Source organism: Ursus arctos, unplaced genomic scaffold, assembly GCF_023065955.2.
Source record: "Ursus arctos isolate Adak ecotype North America unplaced genomic scaffold, UrsArc2.0 scaffold_15, whole genome shotgun sequence".
Classification (NCBI taxonomy): domain Eukaryota; kingdom Metazoa; phylum Chordata; class Mammalia; order Carnivora; family Ursidae; genus Ursus; species Ursus arctos.
Genome location: NW_026622819.1, coordinates 62,194,172 through 62,212,485, shown reverse-complemented (window position 1 = coordinate 62,212,485; position 18,314 = coordinate 62,194,172). Strand labels below are relative to the sequence as shown.

The window sequence follows — 18,314 nt, the reverse complement described above, 5'->3', positions numbered from 1 at the left end:
TGTACAGCATGGTGACTACAGTTAACAACACCGTATCTTATTCTTGAAAGCTGCTGTGAAAGTAGAGCTTTAATGTTCTCATCTTAACAACAACAACAACAACAACAAAATGGTAATTATGTGAGGTAAAGGATGCAACAAGGTTACTGTGGTAACATTTTGCAGTATATACATGTATCAAATCATCCTACTGTACACCTTGAACTTACACAATGTCATATGTCAGATATATTTCCATAAAGCTGGGAGGGGAGGGGAAGAATCAGACTACTAATACACACAATAGATGGATCTCAAAAATACGATGACCATTGGAAGGAGGCGGTACATACGGACCAGCCATTCGGTTGATCTAAAGTTCTAAACACACAAAACTAACTATAGTGACAGGAACCAGATGAGTAGTTATGTCTGGAGGGAACTGACTTGAAGGGGGTAAGAGGGAACTTTCTGGGGTGATGAAAATGTTCTCAATCTTGATCAGAGTTTTAGTTATATAGAGGTATACATTTATGAAAAATTCACTAAGCTATACATGTAAGATTTGTGCATCTTACTGTATATATGTAAAATACATTCTAAATTAGCCCTTAATGTAGATATAGTTCTGATGAAGGGAAGGGGAAGGGAGAAACACGTTTAAGGATGAATCAGAGTAAGGCAGAAAGCAGGCTCCAGGTGTCAGGAGTGAGTAGAAATCTTGGACTCTGCCACTTCCTAGCATAATATCTTCACCTCACTAATGCCTCAGTTTTCAAATCTATGGAACAGGGATAATAATAACTTTTCCTCGCTGAGTTGTTAGACTTTAAGGAATAACCAAGTTAATTCACGTTAGAATATTGCTTTGCACGTGGTAAAAACTCAACAAATGGAAGCTTTAAAAAATAAAGACAGCCTCCGTGCAGCTGGCAGAGGAGCCCATCCCTGGGTTGAGAACCGTGGGGGCCTCGTGGGGCCCTCGTGGGACAGCCTCTGCGAGGCGAGGTCTGCGGGAACTACAACAACGGGCAGGACCTGGTGGGCGCGGGGCAAGCTGGGAGTTGTAGTTCTTGGCAGTCTAAAACGCCCACGGACGCGGGGCCACGAGGCTCAAGGATCCGCTTTAGGAGTGAGGAATACCCGGCCTGAGCAGGGAGCGGCCCGCTCTGCTCCAGGGTGGCTCTAGCGATGGGCATATGCGTCCCGTTGTCACTGGAGTCTCCTAACCTCCCGAAAGAGGTATCAACGCTCCCAGTTCGAAGACAAGGAAACAAGCTCAGAAAAGGGGCAGAGCGGGGAACCAAGATCTGCTGACCGCAGTCTTCACTCTGTATTACCGACCCTGGCCCCTTCAATCCGAAGCGGGGGGAGAGGAACACACTCTCCGGGAAGCCAAGGTTCTTTCACGGCCACGGAGTCGCGTTATGCTCCCCATTTCACAGACGAGACAGAGTCATTCACTCGTTCAAGGTCAAGCGTGTATTAAGTGTGCTGCTGGGATGACAGGCCCTGGGCGCTTCGCCCTTGCGCGCCCTTTGCCGCCAGACGCCGAGGGGCGTGGCCTAGAGACGCCCCGCCTCCTCCACCCTCTGCTCTGGCGCACTTGGTGCAGTCCAGGTAGTTCCACATGTGCACAGAAGCGGGGGTGACGCTGCGCAGCTGGCATGGGCCGGGCGCGCGCGCCAGCGCGCGCGCGGGCGGTGAGGTCCGCGGACGGTTCCACTGCGTGAGGCCGGGGGGGGGGGGGGGCCGCGGTAGGCGGCGCTCGGGCCGCAGCGGGACCGGGACCCCGGGCTGCAGCGGGAGCGACTCGCCGGCCGCCCGGTTGGGGTGGAGCCCAGCCGCGGCCCCAGGTAACGCCTGGCCCCTGCGCCATGCGCCGCAGGCGCGAGGCCAGCGAGGACGGAGCGATAGGGGGCGGCCGCGGGCTGACAGAGTAGCGCAGGGACGTCCCACGAGGCCTCTGTCTGCGTCTGCAGCGCTGAGCTAATTGTCCCGGGACCCGGAGCCAGAGGTGCTCCGCTCATCAGTCCGCCCGCTAGGTCCAAGTGCCCCAGTTCGGGGACGCAGCTACCCCCTGGGAACTACAAGTCCCAGAGTGCCCTGCGCCCCGCACGTGACCCGACCGACCCTCTCCCCCTGCCCTTACCGGCGGGTTCCGGTTTCGGCAGGTGCCCTGCCATCAGGGAACGAGAGCTGAAGAGGCCCTGTAGTCCTTTGGCTTCGTAACGTCCGTCCCAAACGTTTTACCAGCAATCCTTGTGCCAGCCGCTGGGGAGCCAGAGCTTCCAGAGCCCTGACCTGGAGTGGCAGCGGGTCCGGGGAACAGGCCACTACACCCCAGAGCTGTCGATACAGCATTCATGTCAGAACGCCGGGGGGTCCAGAGAGGGTCTGTCTTACAAGGTCACGCAGCTTCCGTTACCTGTGGATCTCTAAGCTCGAATCAAGCTGCTATCGGGGGGTCAGGGCGTTGGGGTGGGCAGGACGGGGGTAGGAAGCTGGCCCTCAGTAGGAGAGAAACTTAAGGTGGAGAGAAAATGGGGAATTCGGTTGGACTCATTCCCCTGGGTCGGCCGGGAGCCCGCACTCCGGCAGCTCCCGGTTTTCATCTCTGGATCCCACCTTTGCAGACCCTGGGAGTTACAGTGGCCAGAGCTGGAGGGGGAAGGGAGTCAGAAGGGGGAGCCCCTTTCAACACCGTACCCACAAAGCTCCCACATTCAAGCGCAGACCCAGACCCAGAAAGTTGGGCAGGTACCGCCAAGGATGCACACATAGTGAGAGCCACCGTTGACTCTCCTCTGTTTCACACCTGGCCAAACTGAGCCTCAAAAAGGTAGTGACTTCCTCAAGATCACAGAGCTGATAAGAGGCAGAGCCAGGTTCCAGGCCCAGACAGGCTGGCTTCAGAGGCTCTGTATTGTTAAATACAGATGGTTACATCGGTGTATGCCTGTCCTCAGTAGCCTACAGGAGATGAATTACAGTGGTGCAGACTAAGTGCTCAGTAAGTATCATGTGTCACTAGTGTTACTGTCCTGATTTACAGATAAGACTAAGGTGGAGAGAAGCCAAATAACTGACCCAAGTCAGAACTAAAGGACCCCTGACCTGAGCCCCGGGCCCATGAACACCTTAACAGACGCCCTGCCCTACCCCCATATGCACAAACACAGCCACTTCTTTTTAGGGGAGCCAAAGCTTGGAGCGCAGATGTGAGGGTGGTGTGTTCAGGCATGTCCTGAGCAGAAAGGACTTGGCAGGGAGCCCATCAACCCCCACGCTGGGGTGTGGGGCTCTGGGCTCAGGTCTGCAGTGCTCTGGGGCAGCGAGAAGTGCTGTGTCCTGAGCTGGCAGTGCCAGGCTGTGCTGTGTGTCCCTGGTGATCCCTCAATCTCTCTGCTCTGCAAGCTCCACCTGGGAAGGCTACTGGGCCCTGCATCTGGAGGAGAATTTGAGGGGTCTTAGAAGAAAGGAGGGGGGTGATTTCTGACCCTGAGGAAGGAATGGAGGCAGCCAGCTGTCCCAAGTTCTTGGGTAGGGCAAGGAGGGCAGGGCCCCAGCAGGAATCCGTGACCCTCCCCCCTTCCTGCCAAAGTGTAGTCCCTCCCATCTGATGAGGAGGCTTGGGGCTGGAATCTGGAATGTAACATCCAGTGCTTTGCCCTTGGGACTAGAATTTGAATCCTCAGCGGCCCATCCACCAGTCCATGAGCCTCCATGTTCTGCTCTTGCCTTGGGGTAGCTGTGCTTTTGATGATTGAGCAGCCCTGGGGACTCTGTTTTGACATCTGTATCCCATGAGCCAAACAATGTGAGATTAGACTGTGATCCCAGGTTTGCCCCTTGATGGCTGAGTCACCCCCCCCCCATTTCCTCATCTGCAAAGTCCTGGCACCTAGCTCTTAGGTCATCAGAGGACCAGTGAGACTCAGGATGGGACCTGCTTAGACGGTGCAGGAAACCCTAGAGCCCTGATTGCTCCACAGAACCTCACTGCAGATGCTTGGGTAAGAATGAGCCACCCTCACCTGTGGCTTCTGGAACCCACTGGGCCTCACTTCCGGGATCTGAGGCGAGGAGAGGCACTTCCTGAACCGCTTCCCTCATCTGTGAGATGAAAACAACCTGTCTTCAAGGGGCAGGGGTGGAGTGGGGTGGAGGGAGGAGAGTGAGGCACACAGTAGGTGTGCAGGCCGCAGCACCACATTGGGGTTCCAAAGCAGAAGACCTGCAGGTGAACTGAGGGGATCTCACAGGAAAGCCCAGACTCCTGGCTTCTCTGGAAACTCTGGAATTGAGCCTCCTCCTCACTGGCTCCAGAGTGAGGCTGCATGTGCCCAGGAAGGTTTTCAGATCAGAAGGAGATGTGTTAACTGGACTCTGGCCCTGGGGGCACCCTGAGGGGCTGTGGGTGTTTGCTGAGGGCCTCCCAGGGGAGTAAGCCAGAGGGTCATGCGTGAGAGAGGACAGAGCAGGGTTTTCCCAGCCCTGTAGCATCAGAGGTGAGAGTCAAACTCAGAGCCCCTTCCTCGGGCATCCGCCACCCAGTGTGAGCCAGAGCCTGCTGGGGCAGGGGAGCAGTCCCCATGCAATGTGGTAACAGCCCTGCTGGCATTAAGGAAGGCAGAGCAGCTGACTGCCTGCAGACAGGTCAGGGAGGCTCCGTGGAGGCAGTCTTGGAGCTGAACCCCAAAGGCCGAGCAGGCTTTTGCTGGAGTTAAGGGGTGGTGAGGATGTTTTAATTAGAGTTGTACAGCCAGAGGTTTGGTGGCTTCAAAGTATATGACTTGATTGTGGCTGAAGAATTGAATTCTGAGGGTGCAGGAGTGGTACGGTATTCTCACTGTGGCCTTGGGGAAGTCACTTCATTCCTTGAGCCTCAGATCCTCACCCATAAAATGAGGCCTTTCAGTGAAGGCTAGATGATAGTGCACTTAAAAATGCTGAATCCCCTTAGGCGCACCAGGGGATATGGAGTGAGACATGAAGCAATGTGACTGTGACAGGGCTGTGTGCAAATTAAATGGTAAGAAGTGAACTGGGGTACATCTAGCCCTAAGTTCAGAGATGGGGGAGGTTCAGTACAAGCTGCTGACCCCAGAGCCTCCTGTAAGAGGTGAGATGGGAACAGAGACCTGAAGGACAGAGAAGAGAAATAGATTGGTAGAAAGGAAGAGAGAGGGCATCTCAGGCAGGCAGTCCAGCTAAGCGCAGGCAGGAAGGTGGCAGGCAGGGAAGGCCAGTGGGTGCGCGATCATGGTTGTGGGAGGACTGGGGAGAGGTGAGCCTGAAAGGCTGGGGGAAGCTGGTTAAGCACAGCCCTAGAGGCAGGCAGTAGGGAGCCATTGCAGGTTCTGTCCCTACACAGGCAAGTAGGGGCTGGTCTTAACAAGGTAGCACCTTCCATCGAGGGGAGGATTTTCTAATTACTTTTACATACTGGGAAAAATAAAAGGGCAGAAGGGATATAGGAGAAGGGAGAATTGAGGAAAAGGAGTTGGTTAGAGAAAGGCATCACCCTGTACATCTCTGTTCATTCTCATGCACACATAGTTATATCGACAGTACCGCATCATGAACTTGATCTTGCTTAGAAATCTGCAGAGTGCCCCAGGTACCATCTTCAGTCATTGCATTGCTGGCTGCACACCCACTGTGCAGTAACAGATTGTGGCCGGTCTAAACGAAACTTGAATAAGTATCTCTGTTTCACAGACTGCCTTCTGGATTGTTTCCACTGGATACCTTTCCTGAAGGGGGATTTCTTACTTTCAGGGAACAGTTTTTATGCCTCAGAAGATTTAAAACATCTTTCACAGTAATTTTTTAAAATTTCTGTAATTTTAAAAAAGATTTTGAGAGAAAGAACAAGCGAGGGACATGGGGCTCGATCCCAGGACCCCAGGATCATGACCTGAGCCAAAGGCAGACGTTTAACTGTCTGAGCCACCCAGGCACCCCTCACAGTAATTTTCTTTACAATTTTCTGTACAATTTTCTGTTATATCGGTTTTTTTCTTCTTTTTCTCTTTTATTATTATTTTTTCACCGTGATAAGTGTACTCTTTAAGCCCCCCTCCCCTATTTCACCCATATCCCCACCCAGATTGTACAGGGTTTTGAGTGGTTTTTTTAAAGATTTATTTATTATTTTAGAGAGAGAGCACACAGAGAGGAGGGCAGATGAGAGAGTCTTAAGCAGACTCCATGCTGAGCATGGAGCCTAACACAGGGCTCCGTCTCACGGCCCTGAGATCACGACCTGAGCTGAAACCAAGAATTGGAGGTTTAACGGGCTGCGCCACCCAGGCGTCCTGTATAGGGTTTTTTAAAAAGAGCAAACGTACACAAGCATATACAATAAAAAAAAGTCTATCCTCCTGATCCCATACTTTCTTCCAGTTCTCCCTGAGGACAATTGTTAGTTTCCTGTATATCCTTCCAAAAGCATTCTGTGCAAATATTGTATATATCCAATTTTCAGAAAAATGGATAGTTACATTCTGTTTGGCAAATTGCTTTCCATTTTTATTTTTAAATTTGGGGTTACGAAGTACACCAAAGCAGCATAGAAAATGACAGCACCACACCCCCAGTAGCCCTACACACAGGTTTAACAAATGTTAACATTTGGCACTGGCATCTTATTTAGGGAAGTAGCTCTATGTCAGTGCAGCTCCATGCGGAGGAGTCCGGTTATTGATCATACGCACATTATTCTTTTCAGCCTGTGCCCAGCTCTTGGATATTTGAGTGTTACTGATTTTTCTTCTTAAATAACCGATGTGGAGGTAATACCCCACTTTGTATAAAGTCGCCCCGGTATTAAGGCAAAGGGGAACGAAGCTCGGCTGTGGTTTCGGTTCAAATACCTGTTCAGCCACCCTTCATAGTTGTGTGACCTGGGGTGAGTGAGTGACGCCCCCCTTAATCCTCTTGACCCATCTGTAAAATGCTGTAGTAATCCCTCCGCCTCATTGCTGCTGGGAGGAGTACAGTAGAAAACTGAGGACTTCTTTGGGCTTAGTTTCCCAATACCCTTAAGCAGGAAGCCCTCCCTGGAGGAGACCAAGCTCTCCTGGCCACGCGCCGAAAGCTACCAGAGGCACGGACAACCGCAGCTCAGGCTTCAAACTGTTCCCCGCCCCTTTCCCGGGCCACGCTGGGGGCGGGGCGGTTAAATGTCTCTGTGGCGTCAGCGCACGCAGGACCAATCCCCCTGCCCCGCAGGCGTTAGCTCGTTTGCATGGGTTACCCGCTATTGGTCCGTTGGGCAACCAGGCCGTCCCAGCTTTTTAAAGCTGCCGCGTAGTATAAACAAGGAGATGCTGGGCGGCCAGGCCATGATGTCACCGCGGCGCGGTAGCTCTTGGGGCTGACGTCATCTCCGGGGAGGTTGCCGACCCAAGGCTGTTAGAGCCTTCCTAACCCAGTTGAGCTGGCTTAAGAGGCCGCTCCTGCCCCGTCGAAGGTCAGTCCCATTGCACTTCAGTGTCCCAGGCGGCGCCCCGTTCCCGAAGAGAACACCATGACACAGTAAGTCCGGGCTGCGGCTCTCCTAGGGGGACCCATTTCTCCGGCAGGGAAACTGAGCCTCAGAGGCAGGCGCAAGTGGTTCGCGAGTTTGCATAGCAAGTTCGAGTTGCAGCCGGTTGGCCTTGCCCACCCCGGGGTCTCCCATCTTTAGCTCAGGCCATGTGGCCCCGCCCCTTGCTTGTGATGACGGTGGTCACTTTAAGTGCGAAGGTGGGGGCAAGAAGGAGGTTTTAAAGAAAATCTGCCTTCCAAGATGGCGTCCCATTAATCACGTGCCGAGTCGCGGTGAGTGATTGGTCCTCATAGCCCCCGCGGGGCGGAGCTTTTGGCGGGGCTGCCGCGGGCAGCGGCCGGCTACTGTTTGCCGGAACCTCCCGGCGCGCCCCCGCGAGCCCCCCTCCCGCCCGGCGCGCGACCCCGCCGCTCCGAATGTTGTGAATCAAATGTGGGGTTTGTTACATTCCGCTGCCGCCGCGGACAGTTCTTAAAGGGCCAGCCGCCTGCAGCTGCGCAAACCCGGCTGCGTCCTGCGCCGCCTCCCGCTCCCGGAGGGCCTGGGCTGATAGAGGCAGACCGCGCGTGGGCCTCGCGAGGCAGACGCCGGCGGACCGACAACAAAGAGAGAGCCCCGGAAGGAGCTGGACTGCCCCCGGACCGGGGGGTGGGGAGGGGAGCACATTGTTCCGCAGGGCGGGGGCTCTTAAAGGGTCCAGGCAGCCCCCCTCCTCTCTGTCCCGCTTGGCCGTCCTAGATCGGGAACAAAGGATCCAACGTGTGGCCCGGTGGCCGAAGGTGAGTAGGGGCCAGAGCCCCAACTCCCTATTTCCGCATCCCTGGAACTCCTGTCTTCCTCCCCTGGGACTGGGGGCTGTGATCTAGCTGGCTCCGCAGGGGTTAATCACGGGCGGTCCAGAGGGGGGGACGCAGAGACCTCTAGAATTCAGGAGGATTCCCCCCCAACCCCCAAGGGCCAGGTCGAGTCTCCCTTCTCCGGAGGCTGAGTGCTGCGGTTGGAGAGGAAGGAGCCGCCCCCTCCCCCTGCCGCCGCCACTTCCTTTGTTGTTGCTTTTGTCTCACGCCGAGCACATGGTCCGGGATCCTCGGCTCTTAAAGTCACAGCGCTCTGGCCCCAACGCCGCAGTCTGGCCTCCCGCCCCCCATGCCCTTCCGAGCGCGGCACAAATGAGTGAGGGGGGACGTGGGGGTCTTCTTTCCGGGCGGATGTCTGCATCTTGGCCCCCCATCCCCGGGGAGGGGTGGCTGAGGAAGCTCCCCAGAGTCCCGCAACCTGCGGCTGGCCCAGGTTGAGGAGGGGCCGGTCCTTCAGGAACACTGGTTTCCTCCCCCGCTAATGTGACCGCCTGGTTTCTTGCGTCTTGTTTCTTCTGGCTTTATTTGGGCGTTCTAGGAAGGAGAGATTTCCACCCCCATTTCACAGCTGTGACAACTGAGGCTCAGGGAAGCGGAGAGATTTCCTTGACCAAGGTCACCTAGGGAACCTGGGCTAGCCAAGGACTCCTAGCTCCGAGGCTGATGGTTCTGCCCTCAACTACCTCCAGGGAGCACACATTTGGAGAGCTCTGCTTGCCTACCAGGCAGTGGTGGCCTAGCCTGCCCCTTGCGGGGGAGGGAGCTTCTCATCCTGCCTGAGTCTACTCGGAGTCTCAGGCAAACATCCCCCAGGGGTAAATGACTTGGCAGGGGTTCCCTAGACTTGGTCTGGGATAGCTGCATGGGGCACTGGAAGTAGGGAGTTGGCTGCCTCCTGGGGAAAGGAGTGGATGCAAAGTGTGGTGCCTGCTTCCAGGCAAGACTGGATTTAGGGATGGGACCCTGCAGACCCATTTACCCAGACCTCATTGAAAGCACAGCACACAGGACTATGGAAACGCAGAGAAACTGGGGATGGTCACCTGGCCACCCTTGCAGTTTGACCTTGAGCAAGTTGCTACCTCCAACTCTGGGCCTCATTTGCTTCATTCACCACAATAGGGTTAGTCTTGAGTGCCTACAACAGAAAACTCTCAATCCCCTTTAGGGACTGAAATTAGTTGGGATTAGGTGGTTATTGGGGCTACTGATGCTAATGAGAGAGTCGGGGAGGGGTTGGGGGAATCTGGGCCTAGGTGGCCAGCCAGGCAGAACTAGTTCTGTCTCTCTCTGACTTTGTGGGCTAGAGCAAGTTACTTCCTTTCTCTGGGTCTCAGTTTCCTCAACTGTGAAGTGGGTGTGTCCCCTCTGCGTGGCCTCTGTTCGTAGTAGGACTTCCAAGAACCAGGGGTCCCTCCCTTGCCAGCTGGGGTTTTCCCCTAGGGAGGCATATTTGCCAGCTATCTCTTGCAGAGCTTGACGTGGCACCTGATTTCTGTTTGTGGGGGACAGAGTGGAGGTCAACTTCTCTTAATTTCTAATAGTGATCACTCACACCTACGCTTTGCAAATCATCTCTGCCTTTGAGCAGTTCTTGCCAGTCCACTGGCAGGTGGTTATCTGGCTGTTGCATCTTAGAGCTGAAGAAGCTGAGGCTGAGAGGAGAAGTGATGTGCCCAGTTCTCAGCCAAGATTCTGGCCAGAGTCTGGGTAATGTGTGTAAGAATGCTAGAGTTGACACTTTAAACTTAGGCCCCATCATCTACAGCTGGAGGCCCTACTGGCTGCTGGTTTGGTTTCTCAGCTCCTTGCCACTTCCCTTTCCTGAGGAATGGGTGTTTTTGAAGGGGCTGGCCAGAGCAGATTCCCATGTTCCTGGGCCTCTGTGGCATCCACACCCCCCAGACTTCAACAAAGTAGCCTGGCACAAGAGGAGCCATTGAAGCCACTGCCTGGGTCGTGTCCCAGTGCACTCACAACTCTGGCTGACAAGCTCTGGGCCTCACCTCTCTGAGCCTCAGTGTTCTTACTTCTGAGGGTTGCTATGAGGGCTCAAGATGGCATGTGAGGAGTGTCATAGTTATTACTGTTAATATTCTTCACCAGCAGGACTGTGGGCTCCCAGGATCTCTGAGTTCAGTTAGACCAGAGGTGCCCAAACCTGGCTGTGCCATAGAAACTGCTGGGGAATTCGGTGAAGTATCTAGATGTCCTTGTTCTCCAACCCACCAAAGATTCTGATCCAGAAGGCCTGGAGTGGCCTAGGAATGTCTTGTTTCAGATATTTAGGGGTGTATTCTGAGTATCTCTTGCCCTTGGCTAGGCTGGATTGTCAGCAAGTCAGGAAGGCTGTGGGTGTGCACATGTGTGTAAGGATGTGCACTCAGTTCACACCAGGGGTTACAAACCTTGTCACCTGTGGTGGGCAGGTAGAGAATGGGCGTTGGGTGGCCTAGACAGAAAGCTTATGCTCCAGTGAGGGGAACCAAGCAGAAATGAGGGCCTCATGGGACCAGATTTTCTGCTTTTTTTTTTCCTCGCAGGAAAGACCAGATTTTTATGTAATCTCCCAATTTTTAATCATGGGCACCAATTTCACTCCTGCCAGACTGTGTGATTGGCTCTCGAGTGTACATTTACCACATCAGTGCTGGACACAAGCTGGTCACTGGGCTCTGCCCGCCCTTCTGCCAAGTTCCAGAGCCCAGGTTAGGAGAAACGTGAATTCCAGCTCTTACACTTCGGCTGTGGCCATGGCCAGGTGCGGTCCTAGCAAGTAAAGAGCTTCCCCTGCAGGCTGGCTTTGAGAGTTAGGGCCCAGGCTTGTAAAGCTGAGCACAGAAGACGTGTTCTTACTACAGTTGGCAGGAACGAACAAGGTGTTGAGGGTATGGTACGCTGACTCCCTGGCTGTGTCAACAGCGAGGTAACACTGAAAGCTGGGTGTCAGAGATGCGTAGTTTTGTCAGATGGAGAAGGGGCGGACGGAGGAGGCCTCCCTGTGGCTGGAACAGCAAAGGGCTGGTCCTATTTGATGCACCCTTCAGCTTTGCAGGGCCTGACAGATTCCAGAGTTTTCTCTGCCAGGGCCACATCCCAACCTCTGGAGTTAATAAATGGTCCCCCCAGCTTATCCCACCTGGACCCCCAGCTCTTACCCAAGGGAGGAGACCTGCCCCACCCCATTGCCACTCAACTTCCTCTTTTAGGTTCTTGCTTCCCCTTTTCTCTCAGCAAGCCCCACCAGCACTTGGGGGCTGTGTTAGGCCCCCAGAGCAAGGCCCTGGCTGTATGCCAGACCCATCCATCCACCAGTGGCTACTTCCTTCATCACCTCCTGCAAAGCGCTTGGGCTGCAGCCCTTCTTCCTGGCAGCAGGGTGCAGTGAGAGGCTTGTGGCCAGCTCACCTCCCAGCTTTGACACTTGGGCAAGTCCCTTTCAATTTCTTTGAGCCTCAGTTTTCTGTTCTGTGAAATGAACCTTGAAGAGTAGATGAAGTCACATGTGGGTAGGCACTGTGGGAGCTGGTTATGGAAAGAAAGAAAACTGACTTGAATTGGGAGCCCCCGAGGGCAGGCACCGGGTCAGAACCTCTTACCTGGCAATAGTGGGAAGAGAAGGCCTGATCGGAATCCCTCCAGAGCCAACCCAATGGAAGGGAGGAAGCTGGAGTACCCTCCCAGGAGCCCCCAGCTTCCTGGAGTCAGCTGAAGTTGTAGACTGGCACACCAGGACAAGGTGCCCTGGGGACCCCACCCTGAGGGAGCCTTACTGGAGCCACCTGGCCTGGAAGCATGCTGGCCAGCCCTCCTAACTCACCACAAGCCTAAAGGGGAACTTGATCCCATCTCATAGAGCAGGAAACAGACCTGGGCTCCCTCTCCCTGATCTGTCATCCCTGATCCCCAGTGCCCAAGAAGAAGGCCAGACTCAGAGTGCACACTGCACATGGAGTACAGGGGCGTGGTGGACATCAGGAGCCCTTCGAATCAGACTGCTGAGGTCTGATTCTGTCTCCGTAATCCCTAATGGGGCAAGTGACTGGACTCCTGTGTGCCTCAGTTTGTTTATCTGTTTGCCTCCTAGGGTTGTGAGCCCTGGCCCAGCCCCTCCACCCCTCTGCCGCCCCTGATGCGACCATGGGCTCTGGCAGTGACTAGGTGGCCACCCTCTGCCCCTGTGGGTCAGCGGCGGTTCTCTGTAGGACCTGGCACTACCCCGGGCCAGCTCCGGGGAAGGTAGGAAGGAACCTCCTAGTCCTACAGAGCCTAGAGCCCCTGGTACCGGGGCTGTCAGCTTGGGTTGGGGCATAGGGGCCAGGGGTGGCAGGGCATAGGGCCCTGAGTGGTCTTCGTTCCCTAGTGGGTAGTGACCTTGGCCTTCTCTCCATGCTGTCTGAATGAGTGGCTCCCCTCAGTCCTGCTGGGGCCTCCTCTCTGTGGTGCAGCCCCGGCCGCGAGGGCCCCCTGGCCAGCCTGCCTGCCCAGGATGAGCGCTTACCCTCCCAGCAGCCACCATCCCGACCACCACACCTCCCTGTAGAGGAGCACCGAGCCTCGGCTCCTGCCGGCAGGAGCCCCCGAATGCTGCACCCAGCCTCCCAACAGAGCCCGTTCATGGTTGATCTCCACGAGCAGGTAGGCAGAATACCCATCACCTCTGTTTCCCCACCCTGCTGGCCCCTCCCCACCAGCCTCTGGCAAGCCTGTGTGGGGAACAGAGGTAGCAGAACCCTGATTTCCCCTTGCTTAACTCATTGCATGTTCAGTGAGGCATTATTAGCCCTGTTTTACAGGTTGGTAAATTGAGGCCCAGAGAAGGGAAGGGCCTTCCTTGGGACTATGCAGTGGATGAGTGGTAGAGTTGGAAGCCCCTCCCAGGTTCCCAGAGGGTTCTCTCTGCCCTGTAGGGCTTGGGACAGGGGTACAGGCAGGTGTGTACCTAGGTAGGCGCCAGCTAGAGAAGGGAAGGGAGGTGGCCTAGCGGGGCTTTCTCATTTGGGGGCAGCAGCATGGCCGTTTCCTCCCTATGCTTCCCGGGTTTCTCTCTACCCACAGGTGCACCAGGGACCTGTCCCTTTGTCCTACACAGTCACCACAGTGACGACCCAAGGCTTCCCCTTGCCTACAAGCCAACACATCCCTGGCTGCAGTGCCCAGCAGCTCCCAGCATGCTCCGTGATGTTCAGCGGGCAGCACTACCCCCTCTGCTGCCTCCCACCCCCGGTGAGTGAGTGCCTCCACCTCCTGCCCCATCCCCACTTGAAAGCCCCAGATGTAGGCCAGCAGCAGAAGCAAGTGAGCTTATGACACCCATCCAGGGTGTCAGAGCACCTACCCAGCTCCAGGCCTCAACTCTGCCCAGAAAAGCATGTGTGCATTCACGGATAGTGAGAGAGTACCTCCAGGGTTCAGGGATCTTCCTGCACCCCAGTGCCTTATGGTTTGGAATTGTAACTGTGGGTCTTAAGAGTGTAGTGTCCTGCCTGGATAGCCTCTGGCAGGGGTAGGAGGGGCCAGAGGGCTTCAGTGGGGATCTCTCGATGGATGGGATGGCCCCTGGCCCTTGGCACAGGCATAGGCCCAACCCAGAGCCTAGAAGAACATTCTACAGCCCCCCATCCCCTCCCTGTCTTGGCAGCTGATCCAGGCGTGTACCATGCAGCAGCTCCCTGTGCCCTATCAGGCCTACCCCCACCTCATCTCCAGTGACCACTACATCCTGCACCCCCCACCGCCAGCCCCACACCCCCAGCCTGCCCACATGGCACCTCTTGGGCAGTTTGTATCGCTGCAGGCCCAGCACCCACGTATGGTGAGTCTGAGCAATGGGTTTGATGCTATAGGGGTGGCGGCATGGGGCGCAGGGCTTCCCTCGTTACTGACTCTGGCTGGCCCACCCCTGCCTCTTCCAGCCCCTGCAGCGGCTTGACAACGATGTGGACCTCCGGGGGGACCAGCACCCCCTGGGGAGCTTCACCTACTCCACCTCTGCCCCCGGCCCAGCCCTGTCCCCATCTGTGCCCCTGCACTACCTGTCCCATGATCCACTGCACCAGGAGCTGTCCTTCGGTGTGGTAAGTACCGCCCCCAGCCAGACTCTAGGGCGAGCAGGAGACAGGCCCGCTGGGCTGACTTGCACCTGGCACCCCTCTCGTAGCCATATTCCCACATGATGCCACGGAGACTGAGCACCCAGAGATACCGCCTGCAACAGCCGCTGCCCCCGCCACCCCCACCGCCGCCCCCGCCACCGTATTACCCCAGCTTCCTGCCCTACTTCCTGTAAGTACCAGCACATCTGCCCCAGAGCCATGGTGCTCTGGTCTCCTGGGGCCTCCAGTGTGGGACCCACACAGAGCCCCATGGGGTGCCTGGGGCCTCTAAAGCCATCTGGCATCCCCACCAAACCACACAAATTCTCAACACTCACCAGCTGGGTTCCTGGCCCTCCTACAATGTCCTGGGACAAACACTGGAGTCCCTGGTGTGAACGGTGAAGAGCTCTGGGCTTTATTTCATGGAGGGAGTCGGGAACGGCTCTGCACCCCCTTATACCTATTGACCTTGACCCTGGGCCCCCCACACCTGTCTCCCCTCCCCTAGCTCGATGCTGCCAATGTCACCAACAGCAGTGGGGCCTACCATCAGCCTGGATCTTGATGTGGATGACGTGGAGATGGAGAACTATGAGGTCCCGTGGAACACTGTCCTGGGAGGTGGGAGCTTGGGGGACCTGCAGCCCTGAGCATTAGTGACCCTCCCCTCCTGCCTGGATACAGGCCCTCCTGAACCTGGCAGAGCGGCTGGGAGATGCCAAGCCCCGAGGCCTCACCAAAGCGGACATTGAGCAGCTCCCGTCGTACCGCTTTAATCCAGACAGCCATCAGTCAGAGCAGACACTGTGAGTGTTGTGCCCCCATCTCCTGCCCTTCTGTGAGCACAGGGGGACTGCAAGGGGACCCCTTCCTCCAGGGGGTCTTGTGCTATGTGATGAGCCTCCCCCTGATGCTCTGTGCCCTCTCCCAGGTGTGTTGTCTGCTTCAGTGACTTCGAGGCGCGGCAGCTGCTCCGGGTCCTCCCCTGCAACCACGAGTTCCACACCAAGTGTGTCGACAAGTGGTTAAAGGTAATGCAGCCCAGGCCAGATTGCAGGTGTTCATCATGTGGTGAGGGAGGGGGGTGGAGCTTGGAGGCCTTCCCCTGTCGTCATCGAGAAGTTCAGGCTATGTTCAGGGGTGAGGTCCCAGAAAAGCAGACCCAGCTGGGGTGGAGGACAGGCAAGAGTGGAGCCTGATGTGTGGCTGCTCCCCCAGGCCAACCGGACGTGTCCCATTTGCCGGGCCGACGCCTCCGAGGTGCCCAGGGAGGCTGAGTGAGGCCCACAGCCGCCCAGGATACCCTGCCTGAAGCTCTGGAAGCTCGGGTTGGGGGGACCTGGGGAGGACGGGGAGGGAGTGGCCCAGGCCTGCCCCGTCATTCCCGCCTGCATCTCCAGAGCTGGTGCCAGGGTCAGCCCCGAGAGAAGCCCCTGCAATAAGCCCCTGCATTTGCCAAGCTCCAAAGACTCCTGCCCCGATCTGCCTGCCAGTCCACCCACCACGGAGCTGCCTGAGTGTCCCTAACTCAGTCTCCCTCCTGTTTGCCCTTGAGTCCGTCTCCTTTTCCTTCCAGCCCTGGGAGCCAGGGGTCCATCCCCCAGAGCACAGCTGGGGGAGATCCTCAGCCCCAGGATGGGCAAAGGGGTCTCCATCCTGGGTTGCCTGGTCTCTTGCACTGAAATGGTATGCCGTCTGACTAGGTGGCACTGACAGGCGTGTGGACAGAGGGTGGCATGAGGCCATTTCTTAGACCCAGGCCTGGGTCCTCCTGCCTTGACCCCAGACAGACTCAGGCAGCCAGCCCTGCCCAGGCTGCTGTGTGGGTTGGCTCCCTCAAGGACCCTCACCCCAGTCACAACATTCCAGCCCACCCCCAGGCTGGAGGGTATCAGAGCCAGCCTCCTGAGCAGATGGGAGACAGGCCCTGAGCTGGGGTGGCCTGTATCCTGAGGGGGCCTGGGCCATGCAGGGGAGAGTGACCTCCTGTGTTCCTGGTGGCCACCTTTCCTGGCAGTGATGGCGGCCAGACACACGCCCAATGTCCCCTCTCTGTTGTTTTGCATGAACGTGAGGAGCAGCAGTTTTTGTTTATTCATTTGGCCCAAAATCGCGTGTAGGATTTGGGGGTGTGGACTTTTAAATAATATGTTTCCTTTTGGTTTAATGGGGGATATAGGGACCAACCAGGACCAAGTGCCCAGGGGGCTGGGAATGGTCTGGTGGTGCCGCCTGGTCTGCATGCATGTGTGCGGCTGGGGCTGGGCTGGGCGGCTGGCAGTCATGGGTGGGGTTGGGGGGTGGTCTGTGCTCAGCTGATAACTGCCATGCACTGTACTGCACACGTCCCCAGAACCTACCGGGACCGTACGCTTTTCAGGGCATTTCTCCCTCCAGCCAGGGCCCGTCTCCCACCTGACTGGGCGAGTCTCCTCCAAGGAAGTCCCAGAAGGGCAGGGACCAGGGAGGGCGTGGACCCCACCTCCAGGGGCCCCCTCCCAGCCTGAGCCCTGCCCTCCAAGGTCTGGAGGAGGCCCCCTTTAGGGTCTGGCTGAGCTCCCACCTTCTCTTTCCCTGGTCCCATTCCTTTCCTGTCCTACTCCCAGCTGGGGTTGCTGCCCTGAACGAACCGCGTGTGGGGCCGGCACATCCTAGCAGGCAGCCCCTGGCGCCTGCTGCCTCAGGGATGCTCCAACCACCCTCGTTCTCCCCGCAGCGGCCCTGGCTCCCTGCCTCCCCTCAGCCTGCCATGGGGCCCCATCAGCCTGGCCCCACCCCCGTGGAGAACCCAAAGTCTTACTGTATATAACTCCAGGTGACGTTTCTATATTTATAGCAGTGTTGAAACCCCACGTGTTTTACACAGAGAACCACCCTCTCCAAACCCCTCCCTTTCCCACCCCGACAAAAGGTTTTCAGAACCCTTAAAGTTCCTGGGGCAGGCGGAAACAGGCTCACAGATTGTGTGTCGGCTGCAGCAATGATTCCAACGAGCAGCTATGGGGGGAACACAACATTTAAAAAAAAAAAATCATTAAAAAAAAGATTTATAAAACAATTATTTAGGATGTTTGTGATTTGCCGACCTTGCTATAGATGCCATGTTACCAATGATTTCCTGTGGTGGGGGCTTGTCATTGTTTACTCTTTTATTTACCAACTTCTGGCCTAGGCATGACAGTGGGCACCATCCCCCAGCCCTGGCTGGGCCCAGCACCTATGTTCTGTGTTAGAAAGGTTATATATATATATAAAATTACATATATATATATATATATAAAAATATATGTAATTGGGGGGGGCCCTGTTCCTTGCACATTTTACAGTTACCTCATTTTTCCCATGTATGTATTTGAGAAAATGCTAATATATAGAGAAAAAAAATGGTTCTTAAAGCTTAAATGTGTGGTTTTTTCCATTGGATTCACATTGGTTTGTAGCATTTAACATAACTAGTATGTTGTATTATATATATGTGTATACTGATTGAAATTTTTAACAGATTTGTACTTTTTTTAAAATGAAAGTTGCTAGTTCTGCTTGACCAAGTAGTGCAATCATTATTTTTTTTAATATTGTTGCTGATTTCAGAGGGATATTCACTAATAAATGTATGATGTATATCAAGCATTGCCCAAGCTGCCTTTGGCTACCTGTGTTCTTTTGGTGGGAAGCAGGGGTAATGTCAGAGTGAGAGTGGGTAGGGGATAGGGATGAGGTGGGCAAAAAAGCCTGTTCTCTGCTGTGGCACCTTGGGGTACCTCCTGATCGAAAAGGCCTGCCAGGCCCGGTTAGTGATGACATTCTGGGCCATTCTGCTTC

The 18,314-nt window shown here is 55.6% G+C and overlaps 1 protein-coding gene across 5 annotated transcripts; it reads left to right on the top strand.

Annotated features, from left to right (window-relative positions):
* Nucleotides 1-1,746: 1,746 nt before the first annotated feature.
* Nucleotides 1,747-17,547, top strand: RNF44 (ring finger protein 44). Of its 5 annotated transcripts, none has more exons than XM_057312344.1 (11): nt 1,747-1,835; nt 12,482-12,633; nt 12,813-13,032; nt 13,453-13,620; nt 14,036-14,209; nt 14,310-14,471; nt 14,555-14,679; nt 15,001-15,088; nt 15,177-15,298; nt 15,424-15,523; nt 15,711-17,547. In XM_057312344.1, the coding sequence occupies exons 2-11, from the start codon at nt 12,527-12,529 to the stop codon at nt 15,771-15,773; spliced, it is 1,329 nt and encodes a 442-aa protein (XP_057168327.1). In that variant the 5' UTR covers nt 1,747-1,835; nt 12,482-12,526; the 3' UTR covers nt 15,774-17,547. The 5 variants fall into 5 exon arrangements, with proteins under 5 accessions (XP_057168327.1, XP_048080257.1, XP_048080256.1 ...); XM_048224300.2 differs by lacking the exon at nt 1,747-1,835 and adding an exon at nt 1,853-7,524 and having other exon boundaries at nt 12,843-13,032; XM_048224299.2 differs by lacking the exon at nt 1,747-1,835 and adding an exon at nt 1,853-7,524.
* The last annotated feature ends 767 nt before the right edge of the window (nt 17,548-18,314 follow it).